This window comes from Plecotus auritus (assembly GCF_963455305.1).
Source record: "Plecotus auritus genome assembly, chromosome: 13".
In the NCBI taxonomy this organism is placed as follows: Eukaryota; Metazoa; Chordata; class Mammalia; order Chiroptera; family Vespertilionidae; genus Plecotus; species Plecotus auritus.
This window is the reverse complement of record NC_137779.1, coordinates 16,210,315-16,227,826: the sequence shown is the minus strand read 5'-3', so window position 1 is coordinate 16,227,826 and position 17,512 is coordinate 16,210,315. Positions and strand designations below refer to the sequence as shown.

The 17,512-nt window shown below is 59.3% G+C and overlaps 1 protein-coding gene across 1 annotated transcript; it reads right to left on the bottom strand.

The window, feature by feature from the left end:
• Positions 1-1,630: 1,630 nt before the first annotated feature.
• Positions 1,631-17,157, bottom strand: ROBO3 (roundabout guidance receptor 3; the record flags this gene model as incomplete). The annotated part of the gene is made up of 28 exons (XM_080649858.1): positions 1,631-1,888; positions 2,187-2,371; positions 2,831-2,992; positions 3,199-3,306; positions 3,404-3,555; positions 4,156-4,368; positions 4,527-4,671; positions 4,769-4,963; positions 5,256-5,395; positions 5,585-5,627; positions 5,736-5,759; positions 6,717-6,902; positions 6,987-7,158; positions 7,402-7,523; positions 7,733-7,958; positions 8,111-8,232; positions 8,811-8,977; positions 9,192-9,357; positions 9,654-9,735; positions 9,903-10,108; positions 10,423-10,594; positions 11,750-11,874; positions 12,142-12,269; positions 12,508-12,646; positions 12,742-12,862; positions 13,314-13,471; positions 13,704-14,030; positions 16,998-17,157. 28 exons carry the CDS (start codon positions 17,155-17,157, stop codon positions 1,877-1,879), a joined length of 4,158 nt encoding a protein of 1,385 aa, XP_080505984.1. The 3' UTR covers positions 1,631-1,876.
• Between the last annotated feature and the right edge of the window lie 355 nt (positions 17,158-17,512).

Sequence of the window (17,512 nt, the reverse complement as noted above, 5' to 3'; positions counted from 1 at the left end):
AGACAAAGTAGCTCATCCCCCAAAAGGTAGAGCCACCTGTCATGATTGGCGGGTGCACACCCTTCCACCAAAACAACAGAGCAAGCCAGTGGTGGAGCGGGACTCCCAGGGCCTCCGCCCCAGACCGCGTGGGGAGCAGGTAAGGGCATCTCTGCACTGGGCAGGAAGGGTCAGGGGCAGAATCCTCGGGCTGGGGGGATGAACATGGGCAGGGCCACAGCAAGACACCTTCAGGGAGGGCCGATTGGAAAGGGCCCCGAAAGGGGGTGATCATTCCCCCCGAAGCCCTGTGGCTCTACTGGAGGCCACTGTACTTTGGAGGCTGAGAAGGCGGGGCCCGGGGGCGGTGCGGCCTGGCCTACCCTGACCTGGCCAGTCTGGGCTGGAGGGTGTGACCCAGGAGGAGGGAACCGCGCTGCAGATAACCATCCTTCCTCGCCTACGGATTTTCCTTTTCTGGAATCTGCTTCTCTTTTAGCTTCCTGGTAAAATTCCTTTAAAAAAATATTTTAAACGTGTTTGCTAGCCCCAAGGAGAGAAAGGGACTGTACCCACTTAGGACAACGTGGCAGGAGCGGTCAGAGCCTGGGCATGCGGGCAGTGGGAATCCCGAGAGCCGGGGTGGTTCCTGAGCCGGGGGAGAGCAAACAGGAAGGAAACAGGCCTCGGCTCACCTGCAAGTGGCACTGGCTGTGCGTGAGGAGGTGATGGGGACCATGGCGTTCACGGCCAAATTGTTTAAAATTCTGTGCCAGCCAAACCAATCCCATCTGGGCCTAAACTGGCCAGGAGGTGCCTGTTTACACACACCCTCTGTGAGGAGGGGCTCAGAGGTTTGAAAAGCCGATCATCCCTCCTTTTTTTTTTTAATCCTCAGCTGAGGATATTCTTCCATTGATTTTCAGACTGAGTGGGAGGGAGGAAGGGGAGAGACATCAATTGGTTGCCTCCTGCATGCACCCCCTCTGGGGCCAGGGATCGAGCCTGCAACAGAGGTTTGACTGGGAATCAAATCGAGACCCTGGGGTCCATGGGCTGACGCTCTAACCCAGGGGTGGGCAAACTTTTTGACTCGAGGGCCACAATGGGTTCTTAAACTGGACCGGAGGGCCGGAACAAAAGCATGGATGGAGTGTTTGTGTGAACTAATATAAATTCAAAGTAAAGGAGCGGAGGGGAGAGCAAGAGAACCGGATAGAACAGCCGGATCCGGCCCGCGGGCTGTAGTTTGCCTACGGCTGCCTAACCACTGAGCAACCGGGTCAGGACCTGTTTTCCCTTCTTGACCCGGGTTTCCCCCATGAGCTCCTCCTTTCTTTGAGTTTAAAAGTTATTATTACGCGGGCATATTTCCTTGCAAGAGAGAAGCAGCACCCGGAGGAGGCGCGAAGGGAGGGCCTGGCTTAGTTCTCCGAGGGCAGGACAAGTTTCTCGTGGTTCGTTATTTGGAAAGTCCCTCTGGTTGTCACTGGGGGGGACAGTGACTTCAGCTACTTCAGGAGGCGGCACAGGTCGGGTCTCAGCCCAGTCCTCACCTAGAGTTTTGATAGAAGTTCAAAAGGAAGGGCCCTGATATCCACCCCCTGGCGGCCCCTCCTGCCCCTCATCCCGAGCGAAACCAGACGATGGCCCAGGATCACTCAGACTCTTTATTGTCCTTTACAAATGGGTCTCAGGTAGGTAGGATGGAAACGGAAGAGCTGTCTCCCTGGCTTCTCAGCCAGTCCTCAGGGAGCCCCATTGTCACTGCCGCGAGGGAAGAGACCCCTCCTGCTCCTCTTTGCACCCCCTCATTTACCAGGGGAGGGGATCCCATCCAGGCTCCTGGCCCGGGACAAGCCGTTCCCCCACGGAACTGCTGATTCTCCATCAAGCGTTATCTTGGCTCCTAGAGAGAGACACACGGGCTGGCTCGCAAGGCCCGGCCCACAGCAAACAGACCACGGGAGGGGATCGCCAGGCTGACTTCCCACCCGCCTCCCCTGACCCACTTCTCTGGGAGCCCAGCCTCCTCTGTCTGCAATGTGTCATCTGCCTTCACCCTTTGTCACTGTTCCCCAAGACTCCCCCTGCCCCTCACTCGCTGGGCCGCCTCCTTCCCACTCTTCCCCGGCAAGCCCTCCTCTGTCTCCCTCTTCCCAGTCATCCCTAGTCCTCCACTCTGTTTCTCCATCCCTAGCCCCCACCTCTCGGCATTTCCGTCCTGGCCTTTGGCTCTGGCTCCGGCTTCGGCTCCGGCTCCGGCCAGGGCCCCGGGAGCCCCGGGAGCTGCCAGAGCCCCTGGAAGAGTTGCTGCCGGCAGTGGAGCAGGTGCTGGCGGCCTGGCCCCGGGACAGGAAGCTTGGTCGGCTGTAAGGGAGCCAGGCCTCTTCTGCAGCACAAGAGAAAAGAGTAGCTGGGCCCAGGCAGGGGGCAGAACGCCACTCCTGGCCCAGTGTGCCACCCACACCCTCATCCCAGCTCTGGAAGGAGAGCTGAGGGCGGGCAAAGGGCTCAGGCCATCCTGGGGTCGAGAAGCAGAGTGGCCAGTCCGCGGCCTTGACATCACACGCGCTCAGAAACCTGCAGGGAACACCCATCCCTGTTCTTCTCCCACTGAGGCTGGTCCTGAGAAAGGATACGACTGGAGAACCTCGGGGGGGTTTGCTCAGAGACAGCTGGAGAGACAAGTGCCTTCGATGGTGATCAAATGCATGAACCCAATGAGAGTGAGGGGTGAGCTGGGTTGAAATTAGTCCATCAATGGCCCCGTCTGCACTGTACTATCAGCCTCCAGTCCTAAAGCCCACCTTCTATAGCACTGCCCTCCAGCCCACCCTGGCCTCCTTACCATCCGGGAGGGGCCCCCGATGGGCCCCCAAGGCCCCCCCCTGCACCACTCTTCTCTCCCCGCTGCGCTCCCGTTCCAAGGAGGACATGCTGCCTGCTGCTCTCAGCCCTGAGGCCCAGCTCGCCTCTTCCTCTGGGGGCGGCAAGGGCGGTGGGGGCAAGTCTGGGGAGAGGCCTGTTTCAGCAGAGGGTCCCACGCCCCTGATACCAGTCCCGCCCACTCCCACTCCCTGGTGCCAGGAGGCTGGGAATGAACAGCCCAGGATGTGGGTTTGCCTGTTCCCCACCTCCAGCCTTCAGAGCCCGCCCTTGGTTTCTGCCTGTGTCCGCTACTGACTGTCACCGCCCCTCAGGCCCATGGCCCCTCACCCCCAGGACTGTGCTCCCGCCTGTAGGGCACGGCCTTGGGTTTCTTCCGATGGGCGCGGGGCCCCTGAAGTGGAGGAGTCATCTCCCTTGGCGCCTGCTGGGTTCTCCCTGTAGTGTTAGGAGAAGGGAGAGGAGTAGGTAAGAGAGAAGGCCTAGAAGAGGCTTTGGGGGGCGGTGGGATGAGGTGAGGGCTTTGTAGACTCACCTGGGGCACTGCTGGCAGTGCTAGGGACAGGGCTGGCGCTGAAGTGATGGGCGGCTGTGGGGCCAGACCCCGGGCCAGTAGGCCTCCCCTCGTGGCTGTTCAGAGCGGGCTGGGACACACTGAGAGGGGAACTAGGCTCAAGGGGCACCCTCCTGCAACGACATAGGCCTTAGCACTTGTTCTCTCAACAAACACTAAGCGCCTACTGTGTGCCAGGCACTGTGTTAGACACTCGTCCTAATACTCAAATGAACAAGACACGGCTGGCCCCCACCAGGCTCCCGAGCTAGTGGAACATGAGGAAAGCCATGTCTTTGAAATGCTCCCGGGAGCTGGCAAAGGCACTCCGAGGGAGAAACAGTCTGAAGGGAGTGAGAGACCTTGTTAGTCTCCAGGTTTCTCCCCAAATCATCCTTCTACCCTCATGCATCCCAGATCCACCCATCCATCCATCCATCCATCCTTCCATCCATCCATCCATCCTTCCTTCCATCCATCCATCCTTCCATCCATCCATCCTTCCATCCATCCATCCTTCCATCCATCCATCCATCCTTCCATCCATCCATCCTTCCATCCATCCTTCCATCCATCCATCCTTCCATCCATCCATCCATCCATCCATCCATCCATCCATCCATCTTTCCATCCATCCATCCATCCATCCATCCATCCATCCATCCATCCATCCATCCACTGAACAGATATGTACTGAGGGCCTGTAACGTGCAAGGCACCATGCGCCTCCCTACCTGGGCATCTGGTGGAGATGGGGAATGTCAGTGAGGGGCTGGGGAGGGTCAGGAGGTGAGGGGGTGAGAGTGGCTGTGGACTGCTGTCCGTAGGAAGGTGTGGGAGAGGGAGTCTCCCCTCGGGATACAGGAACCAAGCACCCTCCACTGGAGCCGGGCTCGGCCAGGTGGCTCCTCTCGGGCACCGGAGGGCACCACTCCCCTGGCTCTGAGCTGGGAAAAGAGGCAGGAGGGTGAGGATGACTGAGTAGCTTCCATACCCTTCCTTGGCTGTCCAGGGCCACCTCCCTTCCTCTCCAGCTCTCTGCCCTCCCTGCAGGCAGCCGGGGCTGGTCCCACGCTAGGGCATCTGCAGCAAGAAGCATCCTTACCCGCCCTCGCCCTCGAGCTCCTCCTCAGGCCCCTGGAGGCAGCTCAGTTCACAGGAAGGAGGGGGTGGGGGCAGGGCTTCTGGCCAGCTGAGGCAGGGCATCTGCACAGGTTTCCCCAGAAGCTTCGCTTTGCCTGCCCTGGGCCCTGAGCAGAGGGGGAAAGGGGCAGAGATGAGACCTGCCGGAAGCAAGTGCTGGGCCAGGTCCCGAGGAGTGTGGGGCGAGAGGACTGGGAGGCGTACCACTGTCGCCCTGGCTCCATTCTGGGGGAGCATACTGGCTCCAGGTGCTCGGGTCCCCGGAGGAGTTTGGGGGGAATCCCCCATGGAAGGTCTGCAGCTCCTCCCCGGCTGGGTCAATGGTGCTGTAGACAGGACCCTCGGGGGAGGTGGTCGCACCCCGCGCCGTCTGAGCCAGGTACAGGGAGATCCCAGCTTCTGAGGAGGAGAAAGAGGGGGCCCAGGGAGGAGGCAGGGCAGACACAGAAAAACAGGACAACAGGAGAATGGAGGGCAAAAGGAAACCCCACCGGATCGCTTCTTCCCCCACCCCAAACCTTACTTCCCAAACCAGGGTACAGGTGAGGCCAGAGGAAACCCCCAACTCACATCCTCCTGAGGACTGACCAACCTCAGAAGCACTGGGCTCCTTTCAGTGTACCCCAGTAGCTGGAGAGGAGAAAAGGGTGCTGGGGCCCCGTGGGCCCCTGAGGGAAGGAGAACTCCTCACCATTGTAATATCTGTCGTCTGGGTCGGGATTGCCGGGGCAGCAGCCTCCTCTGGGTTCCTGGGCGGAGGGGCTTCGAGATGGGTGGGGCCAGGAGTCTGCCAGCCAAGGGTAGGGAGCAGGGCCGAGGCCCCCGGGTGGCCTGGGGGAGAGCATGTGGACGCTGGGGTAGAGGGCCCGGGAAGGCCTGGGAAGTAGAGGAGGCAGGGGCAATGTGGGGAGGGGGGGGGTAGGAAGTGGGGGTGGTGGGCACGTCAGCTGAGGAGGCGGTGCGGCCTGTCCGTGGAGGGGACTATCCGACTATCCTTGGGAAGGAAGTTGAGCGAATTACCTGGAACTGGCTCCCGAAAGGCCCTCCGAGTGTGGGAAGGACACTGGGGAAGATGAGGAGAGACTGGATGAGAGAAGAGCCTGTGCTGAGGTCTGAACCCCACAGGGCAGGCTGGGGTCTGAACCCCACAGGGCAGTCAGTGGTGGCTCACCTGCAGGCGTGTAGGCAAAGGAGGCTTCCGGAAAGGACCCCATGGGAGAAAGAAGAGGGAAAATGGAAAAAGGGTCAGAAATAGCCACACTCTTGTCCACTCCTTCGCCCCGTCCCAATATCGCCACTCAGGCTGTACCCTGGACCAATTTCATCAGAATTGCTAGGAGTGAGAGGGACTCAGGCAGTAGTATTTTTCTAAAGCTCCCCAAGTGATTCCCATGTGTAGCCAAGATGGAACCACTGCTAGATGCTCTCAGATCTCTCCGGATGCGCAGGAAGGGGGCGGGGCGTCAGGGGGGGGTGAGGGGATAGCGGCGGGGCCTTTCCACCCAAACCCCGCCCCACAATGTATTGCCTGGGTCCTGGCCACACCCCTCCTACCAGGCCCACCATCACGAGTATATCTTCTTAGACTCGTCCCCTTTATTTACTTATTTTAAAATATATTTTTATTGATTTCAGAGAGGAAGGGAGAGGGAGAGATAGAAACATCATTGATGAGAGAGAATCATTGATCAGCACCCCACACTTAGTTGGAACCCACAACCCGGGCATGTGCCCTGACCGGGAATCCAACCGTGATGCTCAACCACTGAGCCACACCAGCCGGGCTAGACTCGCCCCCTTTACCCACGCTGACTGCAGAGCCTGCTCTCTCCTCCCCAGGCGCCTTAGGGTAAGTCTTACCCCTTCCTAGGCTCAGGTCCCGCCCCCTCCGGCCCCGCTCCTCCCCCTCAGTCCCGCCTGCCCTGGGGTCCGCGCTGCGGACAATGCCCTGCTCCCAGGGGTGTAGCTCCAGCCCCCGCCTCCCACTTTGGAGGTTGAGCCTCCCACTCCCTCTCTCCGGGCGGCCCGCCTCCCTCCGAGGAAGGCGGCTCCAGGCTCGGTCCGCTCCGAGGCACACGGTTTCGTCTCCCCGCGTCCGAGGGCGCTCTAGGCCCGCAGCCCCGCAGCCCGCCGCCCCCGCGCCAGCTCTCACCTGCGTAATGGCTGAGCTCCTTGCGCTGCCTGCGGCGCCGGCAGAGGGCGCCGCCGAGCCCGATGAGCAGCGCCCCGCAAGCCGCGCCGCCACCCGCCAGAAAGGCCGGCTCCCGCAGCACCCGTGCCAGCCGCTCCGCCAGCCCCTGGCCCGCCTCGAGCGCGGGCTCCCGTTCCCGTGGGGTCGCTGTGGGGGTCAGAGCCGTGAGCGCAGTAGGGGCCTGGAAACTTCCAGCCCCTCCGTCCCCCCACCCCCCACCTCCAGACTCACGCAGCTGCACGGACACCGGGGCACTGGCCACGCCCACGCCGGCGCTGGTGGCCGCTGCGACCTGGGTCCGGTAGGGGAGACCTGGCAGCAGCCCCTGCAGCACGGCCGAGCGCGCCCAACCTGCCGCGGACCGGTTGAGGTGGAAGCGGCTCTCATTCCCCAGGCACCAGATCTGGGGAGGCCGAGACCCAGGTTAGAGTCGGGAATGGGATTCTGGCCTCACGTGGAAACTTGACGCCCGGAATGGCACAGGGCGTTCAGCCAGGCATAATTCAGCCTGGAGAGGCACGGAACCCTCTCTCCTCCCCACGAGCCTCACCCCCCAGCCACAAGGCTGGCCCTAGATCACTTCCAATCCTAGCCCGGGCCCTCCTCTCCCTCCCACCCAGCCTTCTCCCTCCCACACACCCTGTACCTGGTATTCCTTGATGACCCCATTCTGCTGGGAGGGGAGCGGAGGTTCCCAGGACACAGTGATACTGCTGTTACCTTCACCCCCCAAGGCTACTGCCACTGCCTGGGGGGGACCGCTGGGGGCTGGCCAGGGTGGAACGTGGTGAGAAGGACTCAGCCATTGCAAGCTGCCCCTCAGGCCCCAATCTCTTCCCACCCCCTCCATCCCCCGCCCCCAGTTCTAACATCTTAGGGAACTAAGGCTTCCCACCCACTTGCCTTGCTCTCCCCCTGCAAGCCTTCCCCCGCCCACTTCCCTCTTGTCCATCCAGCAGCTCCGAGCTGCCCCTTACCCTCCTCAGGAGTGCTCCTGGTCACCAAGAGACTGTCAGCACCCAGCCCCTCCTGGCCTTGGGCTTGCACCTTGACCTGAATTCGGGTTCCCGGGGGGAGTCCTCTTAGCACAGTACTTTGCTGGCTTGGGGGCTGTAGGTCCAGCACTGTCCAGCTTTCCCCATCAGGACCTGCTACCCTCCAAGACACCCGGAAACCTTGCACCAGCTGGACTGGGCCATCGACCTGCAGGAGAAAAGAGGAAGCATACCAGCCCCTCCTCCATTCACCCGTCTTCCCCAGCCACTCCCTTCCCACTCTCCCCCACCCATTCTTGGAGGCCCCTATATCCCCCGTCATTATCCCTGCCCTTCACCTCATCCCTATGCCACACTCACAGTCCAGGACACCTGCAGGGTCCGGGGCCCCAGGACGATGGGCTCCTGCAGACGCACGGCCACTTCAGCCAGTCCCGGCTGGCCTCTCCATGGGTCCTCCACTGGCCTGGATGGGTTGCTGTCTGTTGAACAAAGAGCCCACTCAGCAGGGGCCAGCAGGGACAGGGAGTCACCATGACAGTGTGCTGTGTCCTGCCTCTGCCCTGCCCTATAGACAGTACTACTTAGTGCTCCAGAGCACACCCCAGGGTCAAGAGAGGCTGGGGGAGGGGGGACAGAGGTGGGCCTTCTAGTCCTGATAATCTACATACGCTGTAAGGGACTCAGGAGTGAGGTGCCACCAAGGTGACTGAATCATTCTCCACCCTGTCTCTCTCTTTCTCTCTCTCTCTCTCTTTCTCTCTCCCCTCCCCCTCCTTCTCCTCGTCCTCCTCCTCCTTCTTCTCCCTCTCCCTCCCCCTCCTCCTCCCTTCCCCCCCTCCTCCTTCTTCTCCCTCTCCCTCCCCCTCCTCCTCCCTTCCCCCCCTCCTCCTTCTTCTCTTGTTCCCTCAATGAGAGGGAAGCATGACCCCCTGCTTCAGGCCAGCCCCCAGTATAGACCTGGCACCACAGGAAAAAGCTGCCATGGTGCCATGGTTTGGGGGGAGGGGTGCTATGCAGTGTCACATGTCATAACCATGAGCCAGGACCCTGCCCTTACCCTGGGTGCGGACAGGCTCAGAGATGGGGCTGGGTTCACTGAGGCCCCAAGCTCCCACCGCTCGCACCAGGAACAGGTAGATGGTGTTGGGCTGTAAACCGGCGACGGTGTGTGTCTCCAGCTGCACGCCATCTGCCACTGTCCGCCATGTGTTGCCAGCTGCTTGGCTACCACGGGAATGAGGTGGCAGAGTTGTCTGAGCCAGGGACCCCCAACTTGCCTACTCCATCTCATCCATTCTCTGTGGCCCCCTACTGCCTCTCCCCCCCCCCCCCCAGGAAAGGGAACTGGCAAACCTCTCCCCACAATAGCAAAGACCCTAAGGACATAGGGGCCCCTCCTTTGAACTGTCCAGGTTTGCACTCACAACCTTCTCTGTACCTGAAAGCCTCTATCAAGTAAGAGGTAACTGTGGCCCCAGCCTGCGGGTTGGGCTTCCAGGTCAGGGTCACGCTGTTCTTGGTGATCTCAGTGACCACTGGCTGAGAGGGAGGCCCTGGAGGGGTACTGGGTTCTGGAGGCGGGCCTGGTAATTCTCCCCAGTCTTCTGCAGTGAGGAGACAATCTTTTAAGTAGAAGACTGGGAAAAGAATGTAACCTGCCTCCTTCCCAGAGGGAGGGTGGAGCTGCGACAGCGGTGATGGTGGAGAGGGGGCATAGTGCACCAATCTCCACTCACATCTGCCTCCCAAGGGCACCAATTCTGTCCTCCTCCTCCTCCCACTACCAAGGCCATGGCATTGGGAAGATAAAACCAGTCCTGGGGGTTGGCGAGCATTGGCTGCCTTTGAAGAATGTTTGGAGAAAGGCGCTGGCAAAGAAGGGAACAAATGAGAAACTCACCCCGCCTCCTAAGCCAGGCACTCCACGTGGCCTCCCCTGTGGAACTCCTGGCCACACAGCTGTAGAAGCCCACATCTGCCTCCTGTAGGAGAGGGTAGAGGACTGGCAAACTGGGAGTGGAACAAGGTAGGGTGAGAGGGTGGAGCACGGTATTCAGAAGGATGGGAGGAGGTTGTGCACTCTAGGTGGTCTGAGAGAGCAGATGGTTAGAATGGAGTTAGAGTTACTTGGGCCCGGGGTGAGACTCACCTGCACGTTGGTGATGTGCAGGGTACCATTGGCCATTAGGTTGAGCTGGAGGTCACCCCCCTGCAGCCACTGCCCGTCTTTCTTCCATTGGACGCTAGGTTGGGGGTTCCCGGTCACTCTGCATGGCAGCCACACAGAGGAGCCAAGTGCCAGTGTCTGATTTGCTGGTCCCTGGAGGATGATGGGAGGCAGCCCATCCATCGAGGCTGAGAGAGGAAGAACTTGGGTACCTCAGAGGAGGATCCCAGGTTCAGGCAACCAGCTCCTTGTCCTCATTCTCTGCTCGATCCCATAGCCCCCTCCCCGCAAGATTGAAGGGGCTTCCACAACCAACTGCAGTCTCTGCCCGGAACCAGCAATCTATTATTAGTGGCTTCTTTTGAAACTTTGAGGGCATGTCTCAGGAACATGCCCCCACGCCCCTTGCAGACATATTGTAGAGAATCCAAGAAAAGCATCTCTTGAAGCCATTATTTCCTTCCAGGCCTCTGGGTCCCATCTTATCTCCATAGGCACATACCTCCTTTTACCTTCAACAGGGCCTTGGCCAGGATGCTGCCAGCCACACTGACCGCCTGGCACACATAGTAGCCAGCATCCCCACTCTGCACGTCCGTGATGTTGAGCTGGCCTCTGGGGGAGACTGAGAGGCGCCCTGTGGGCTGATGGGACTGACTGGGGAAAAGCAGCACCTGGGGACAGAGCAAGGACCCAAGGAAGGGAATGAGCAGGCAGCCCCCATTCCCATCAACACCAGAATTCAGAGCGTTCCCGAGGTCCTGATTCATGCTCTGTCCCCAGCCAGTTGTGTGACCTTGGGCGAACTAGTTAAACCTATTCACAAAAATGAGCGATTTGATTAGATGATTTGGGGATGTACTCCCCAGCTCTGTGCAAGCTATTTGAACTTCCTAAGCTCAAATTTCCCCAAATAGGACTCTTAGAGGATAGTTAAGATTAAATGAAGTAATCACATGAAACTCTTAATACATTGCGTGATAAATGTTACATACTTTCCCCTTCTTTCTGGCTCTAACATTTTACATTAGATACATACAGGGGAGGTAAGTGGAGTAGGTGTGGGTCTCAGGACATATAGCATCATGCTGAGCCCCTGACTCATACCTACTCCCACCCTCTACCGCCACCAGCACTTTTATTCATTTCAGAATCTAATGGAAACACAGCAGACTCTGATGCTAGAGAAGATGTTGGGGAAATTGTGGCTGTGGATTTGGAATGAGGGAATAGTGGCCTGGTTTCCCAGCGGGTGGAGTTAGTCAGACTTATTTTGTTATACTGATCTTGTTTTCCAGTAGCAAAATTCCCGCCTTTCCCTTACAGGAAGTTACTTATGTTGTAACTTCAGTTAATGTTCATTCCAGTTCCATGTTTGGGCGTTTGTTTGCTACTATTGCGCGCCCCCTGGTGGAGGCCTCTTATAAATAGAAAAGCAGGTCCTATTCTACCCTCCGCCGCTTTGATACAGAGCTATTTGCTTTCTAGAGCAATGTATGAAGCCAAGGACCCACGGCCTGGGGAAGGAGGGATCTAATTGAGCTTGCTGCATCCTCAGGAGGTCCTTGATCCTAAGAGAAAGATTCCAAGGAATTGCTACACAGGACCGTTCCCTACCACCTAAATATATTACCATTTATTTCAAAAGTGTTAGTTATGTCCCAGGCCCTTTATATTAATTATCTTATTTAATCCTCACAAACAACCTGCAAGGGTTCCTGGGAGGACCAAAGGTGAAGCAGAACCCTGAGAGCAGTTTGAAGAATGTAGAAGGAGGGGGCTAGGACCCAAGGAGAAGCTGGTGGGAAGCCCCCGGAGTGGGCACCTACTTGACTTCCCTCCTTCTGCCAGAAGATGGCAGGGGGCGGGTTTCCTTTGGTCTCGCACTGAAAAGTCACGCTCTCTCCAACAGCTGCCATCTGGTCCTGGGGCTGGGTCACCAGCTGGGGTGGGACTGGCAAGGGGAGGGGAGATAAAGGAACAGGGAGTCAGGGGTACTAAGAAGGGAGACTGAGGGGACAGGAGAGAGAGAAGTTCAAGCTTGGCTGAAGTAGGAGCAGATTCTCACACATCTCTTGCTCAAGTCTGTTTAGCTGTCTCCTTCTCTCTCTTGCACGAGTCTCAGGTGACCCAACATCTCCTGCTTGTCCTTTCCTGCTCGGCCCACCCTCCATTTCCCTCATTTCACCCCTGCAGCGGGCAGAACCAAGTGGGGCCTCACCGTGAACACTGAGGGAGCCAGACGCTTCCACTCGGCCCACGCTGTTCTCCGCCACACAGGTGTATGTCCCCTCGTCTTCAGCACTCACACGCCCAATCCATAGGCTGTGGTCACTCCGGATCTCATACCTGCTCCACTCCCCACCCCCAGGCTGGGTTGGCCATAGCTACAGACCACTTCTGTCTCCCCCAGGACAGACACCAGGGACTAGGCAGACCTCAACAGGGACAGAAGCTCTATGAATGGAGCTGGGGAGTGGGTAGGGCAGGGCCACAGGCTCTGGGGAACAGACTTCTCTGTGTGAGAGGGTATCTGCCTTCGTTTTCTAGGGCGGGGTACACACGTGAGCTGGTTGGCTCTCCTCACCTGCCTGTGGGCAGTTCTCCATCCTCCTTTCGCCAGTGTAGACGAGGTGGGGGATCCCCTTGCACCTCACATGGGAAATGTGCAGGGGCATCAGCCAGGACCACCTGATTCACTGGTCTCCGCAGGAATGAGGGACGCTCTGTGGCGTGGGAGTGAGGGAACAGTCAGGGGTCTGCACAGCTGCGTGATTCCCCGACTGCATGCTCCCATCACTTCAAACCTCCGCATGCCTACCCTGTACCACCAGTTCTGCCGGCCCACTCTCCCGTTCTCCTGCCATGTTGGAGGCCACACACACGTACATCCCTGCATCACTCTTGTGTGTATGTGACATCATCAGCTTCCCGCCACGGATCTGCGGAGTAATCACAGGAACTCTGGTCCTTTATAGCCATCAAAGCATATTTATTTGATTTTCACAACAAACCCATGAAGAAAACCAGTGAAGCTGATCCATCTAGATAAGAAATTGTCGCTTTGCCCAAGGTGGGGCTCAGGTCTGTTTTTTTCTCTCAAGAGTCCCTGGGGCATCAGGCTCCACCCCCCTATCTTATACCAAGTCCATCCTACCCATCCTCATTTAACCCTCACTCAACAGCTGGCTCCCAGCCTCTAGTCAGCTGATGCCCTGATCTCAGATCTCCCGCCTTATCACCCGAGCGAGCATTATTCCCCGCCTTCCAAGACCCTTGGATTCAGGCCTTTCTCCTCGGAGGCAGGCGCCAGACCCCGAGCGCATGGCCCCGCCCCCTTGTGACTGCTGACTCCGCCCCCCTGTTGCATCCCCTGCCTGGCCCAGCCCTCACCGTGATCCTTCCCTCCTCCTCCTTGACTGGGGTACTGCCCTTCTTCCAGGTCACCGACGGCTCCGGGTGGCCGCGGGGGGGCACGCATTCCATCACAGCTGGCTCCCCCACTGCCACCACCACGTTCCCAGGAGACTGCCGGAAATCGTCGCGAAGGACTGGAGAGAGAGAGAGAGAGAGAGAGAGAGAGAGAGAATATGAGTACTTTTATGACTGTGACCGTCTGCCCCGCCACAGGTGAAAAAGTACCAGGCCCAGGCGTGGGCATAAGAGACCAAAGGCACAGTCCCAACGGAAGAGGAATCGCCTGAGATGGGAGCTGGTTCTAGACGGGATTGCCCGCGCCCTCCCGCACCCCAGACCCCACACTGGCTGACGACCCGACTTCACCTGCCACTTCCAGCGAGGCGTTCCTGCTGGCCGCCGCCCCCAGGTAATTGCGCGCCACACACGTGTACACGCCCTCGTCGGGGCGCGCGCGGCGCCCGTGCACGATTCGCGGGAAGAAGAGGGCGCCGCTGGGCAGCAGCAGGCGATGAGCGCGCGGGTCCTCGCGCGCGGTGGCCACGCGCGCCCCGTTTTTGTACCACTCGATGTTGGGCCGGGGCCGGCCCTCCGCACGGCAGGGCAGCGTGGCCGGTTCGCCTCGGGACACCAGCAGATCTGGTGGCTGCTCCACGATGCGCGGCATCGCGTCCTCCGGCCCGACTCTTGACCCTGGAGGATGGGAGGGACGCAGAGCGTTCAGACCGGCAAGTTGGGGAAAGACGGGAGCTCCAGAGAGAAAAAGGACCCCTCCTCTTTCTGTAGGGGCGGGTACATCCTTCTGGGAAGACGCAGATAAGCCAAGGAATCAGGACACCCGCCTCCTCCCCCTCGGCCAGGTCTAATGGGGAATGGAGGGCCACCCGCGCCTCTAGCTGAATGGCCTCATTCCCCGTCCGCAGTGGTTCTCAGATGTCCTTGCTCCATAAGCGGGACAGCTAAGGCCCACACTGGGTTCCTCGCCTCGGCGCGGCGCGGTCCCGGGCAGCGACATGGAGAACGTGGCCAGGCCTGGGGTCCCCCGGGACTAGGAAGGCTTGAGTGATGGGCGGGGCCTGGGAGCCCAGGAACTGGCACAGAGCACGTCTATTGACACCCCAGACAATCATGCTTCGGGCTCCTGTGAAGCCACCGGAACTGAACCAATGCGGACGACAGTGGAAATGTGGGTAACGCTCTTTTCTGAGCGGGCACAGGTTCCAGCAGGTGGTTCTCAGGTGATGAAAGGCCACCAACCAATGAGAAAGGAATTGCTCTCCTTCCCTGGTGCTCTCTGGTCCGTTCACCACGCGTTCTGCTCCTGCCCCTCCCTGGGCCTGCTGCCTTCTGCTCGCTTCGCCTCTGCAGTGGTTTGGGATCCAGGAGCCCGGAGCCCGTCAGGCTCAGATACCCCAGCAGTCAGTGGTCGGCAAACTCATTAGTCAACAGAGCCAAATATCAACAGTACAACGATTGAAATTTCTTTTGAGAGCCAAATTTTTTAAACTTAAACTTCTTCTAACGCCACTTCTTCAAAATAGACCCGCCCAGGCCGTGGTATTTTGTGGAAGAGCCACACTCAAGGGGCCAACGAGACGCATGTGGCTCTCGAGCCGCGGTTTGTCAACCACTGCCCCAGCTTGATTCAAAGTGGCTTCGGGACCCCTGGCGGCCAGTAGGCGCCGCTGCCACCTCACGGCATCTGTGCCCTTCACTAACCAGGACTTACGGAACCGGCTTCTGTTCCCCACCTCCCCATCCCTACTCCGCTTCTCCACTCTGTTCCAGAATCCGCGGAACCTCGACTTCCAGCCTCAGTGTGAGATTGGGTTTCACTTCCCACCCTGCTCTTAGAAGTTCCCATGGAGAGGACGCTGGAAGGGTTGCCCACTTGGAGAAGGGAATCATTTTCTCCATTTCCCTTCTAGATGGAAACTTCTGATTCTCACCCCATTCCCCTCCATCCCATCCCAGGCCCAGTTTAGGCAAACCTCAGGCCCAGTTCAGGTGAGCAGCACTGGAATGATGAAGAGCTCAGGGGTGGGCTGGAACAAACTAGGGTGGGAGTCTCAGGCCTCGACACTAAGTCCTGTGAGAACTTGGGCAGTTCTTGAACTTCTCTGAGTCTCAGCTTCTTTATAGTAATAAAGAATAGTGGTAGGGTCGTCTTAAGACCATAATGTACTTCCCCAAAAGCACTTGGGGGAAGGCTCAATAAATATGGCTGGACTAAGGTTACTTAAGGGTTCTTCTACCTCACCCACCTGACCTGATCTTGGCTACTATAGTCTTTACCTGAATCGGATTCTACCAGGCCCCAGTAGTCCCCTTTGCCCTTCACCTAACCATCGGACGTCATGGGAATAGGCAGGTCTGTTATAGCCAAGCTTTGTGCTGTTTTTGTGCCCACTGGGGTACTGGTCTATCTTCTCTGAATTTGCTTCCTCCACTGCGAACCTGACCATCAATTCCTTCCCTACAAACCTCACCGGGACAGTGTGGAGTGAACGTGCTCTGTGAGATCACTGAGGTGTCTGTGAGAAGGGCTCTGTGCTGAACCTCCTGGGGATCTGGGAGGTCAGCAGATTGGAGAATTCCAGCTCATTCCCCATCTTCCTCCCCACGCTCCGTGCATGGTTCACCTTGCTGGTCTGCGCTTTCCCCTAATTCCTGTAGACACATCTGCAGGCTCCCTTTCCCTGGAATTTCCTCCCTGTCATTTGGGGTCTCAGGAGAGGCTTCAACAGAAGCTAATGAATAGCTAAGGGTCATGCTAATGGGGCTCTGGGGTTTCTCCCCAGCACCTGAGTACACACACACACACCACTGCCCAGGTCTCCTTTCTCGCCGCTTTGGGGTCTCCAGCACAGCGTTCGCCCAAGATTCCAGTTGGCTGAGGTCCGCAGACCCCGGCTGGGGAAGAATCAGAGGGAACCCCGGCCCAAGTGCCAGGGAACGTGGGAGTTCCCGAGGCGGCCGGCAGGGGGCGAGCCCGGACCTCTCCCAGCTCCCGGGACGCGGAGGAGCGCGCGGTCTCAGCCATTATTTATTAATCACCGTAATTAGCGTTGACGACCTCGCCGCCAGCACAGCCTGCCCGCCCAGCTCTGCCCGGTGGACCGGCTGCGAGCCCGCCTCTGAGGGGCAAACTCCTAAGTTCCCTGAAACGGCCGCCGCCTCTGTCGAGCTCTGTAGCAAACACGCCCAACATTTCGGCTTCCTCGCCCTCGTCCTAAGTTTAGAGTTCTTGGCAAACTTGGGTTCCCGGTGGGAAGCCTGCTACCTGGGCGGGTCAGTAAGTGGCCCAGCTTGGTCCAGGCCCGGCGACCACGCCCCTCCGCTCTCCTCCCCGCAGCCTCTCCTAGCTCGAACTTGCTCGCACCCACCCATGTTTCTCCTCGCCTGGGATGGCCTGGGGTCGCCTGGGGAGGTGGGGAGTAATGGACTCAGAGACCATCTCCCCCCAAACCCTCGACCCCCGCCGGTACACCCACTCAGGTGCTCAAAGCCCCATATCATCCCTTGATCCCCACCCGGGGAGGCGCTGGGAGGCGCCCCTGGGTCTCCAAGAGGAGCGGGATCGCTTGGTCTCCTCCTCCACGCCGCCCTCCCACCTTACCCCCATTCGGGATCCGACGTCCCCACGGGGCTGGGGCTTACCGTTGAGAGAAGGCTCGCCCGGGGACAGCAGGCTGTGGTTGAGCGCCGCCCCCGAGGCGTTGAAGCCGAAGAGCAGTTCGCTGGAGTTGGACGCGTCCCCGGCCAGGGAGTCGGCGAACAGGTTCATCTGCAGCAGCGCGTTGAGCAGGTAGCGCAGCATGGCGCGACCCGACCAGGACCCGGGCGGGGGGCTCGGGACCCAGCCCCTGGGTCTGCGACCCGCGGGCCGGGAGCCGCCAGCCCCTCGGCAGCCTCTGCGCTCCGTCCCAGCCACGGTGCCGCTGTCCCGCCGGCCGGCGCCCGGGTGCCGCGCGTGCCTCCGCGCGCCCGCCTTCCCTGTCCTTCTCTCCACCCCTCCGCGCCGCGGTCCCCTGGGGGCTGAGCGGCGGAAAGCAGGTGCCACCCGACCACAGCGTAATTAAGGGATTAATCCGACACCCTTCCTCCTCCCCACCCCCCGCCCCTACGGCCACGAGCAGGGCCAGAGACTGGAGTCACTCAGCAAGAGTTGGAGT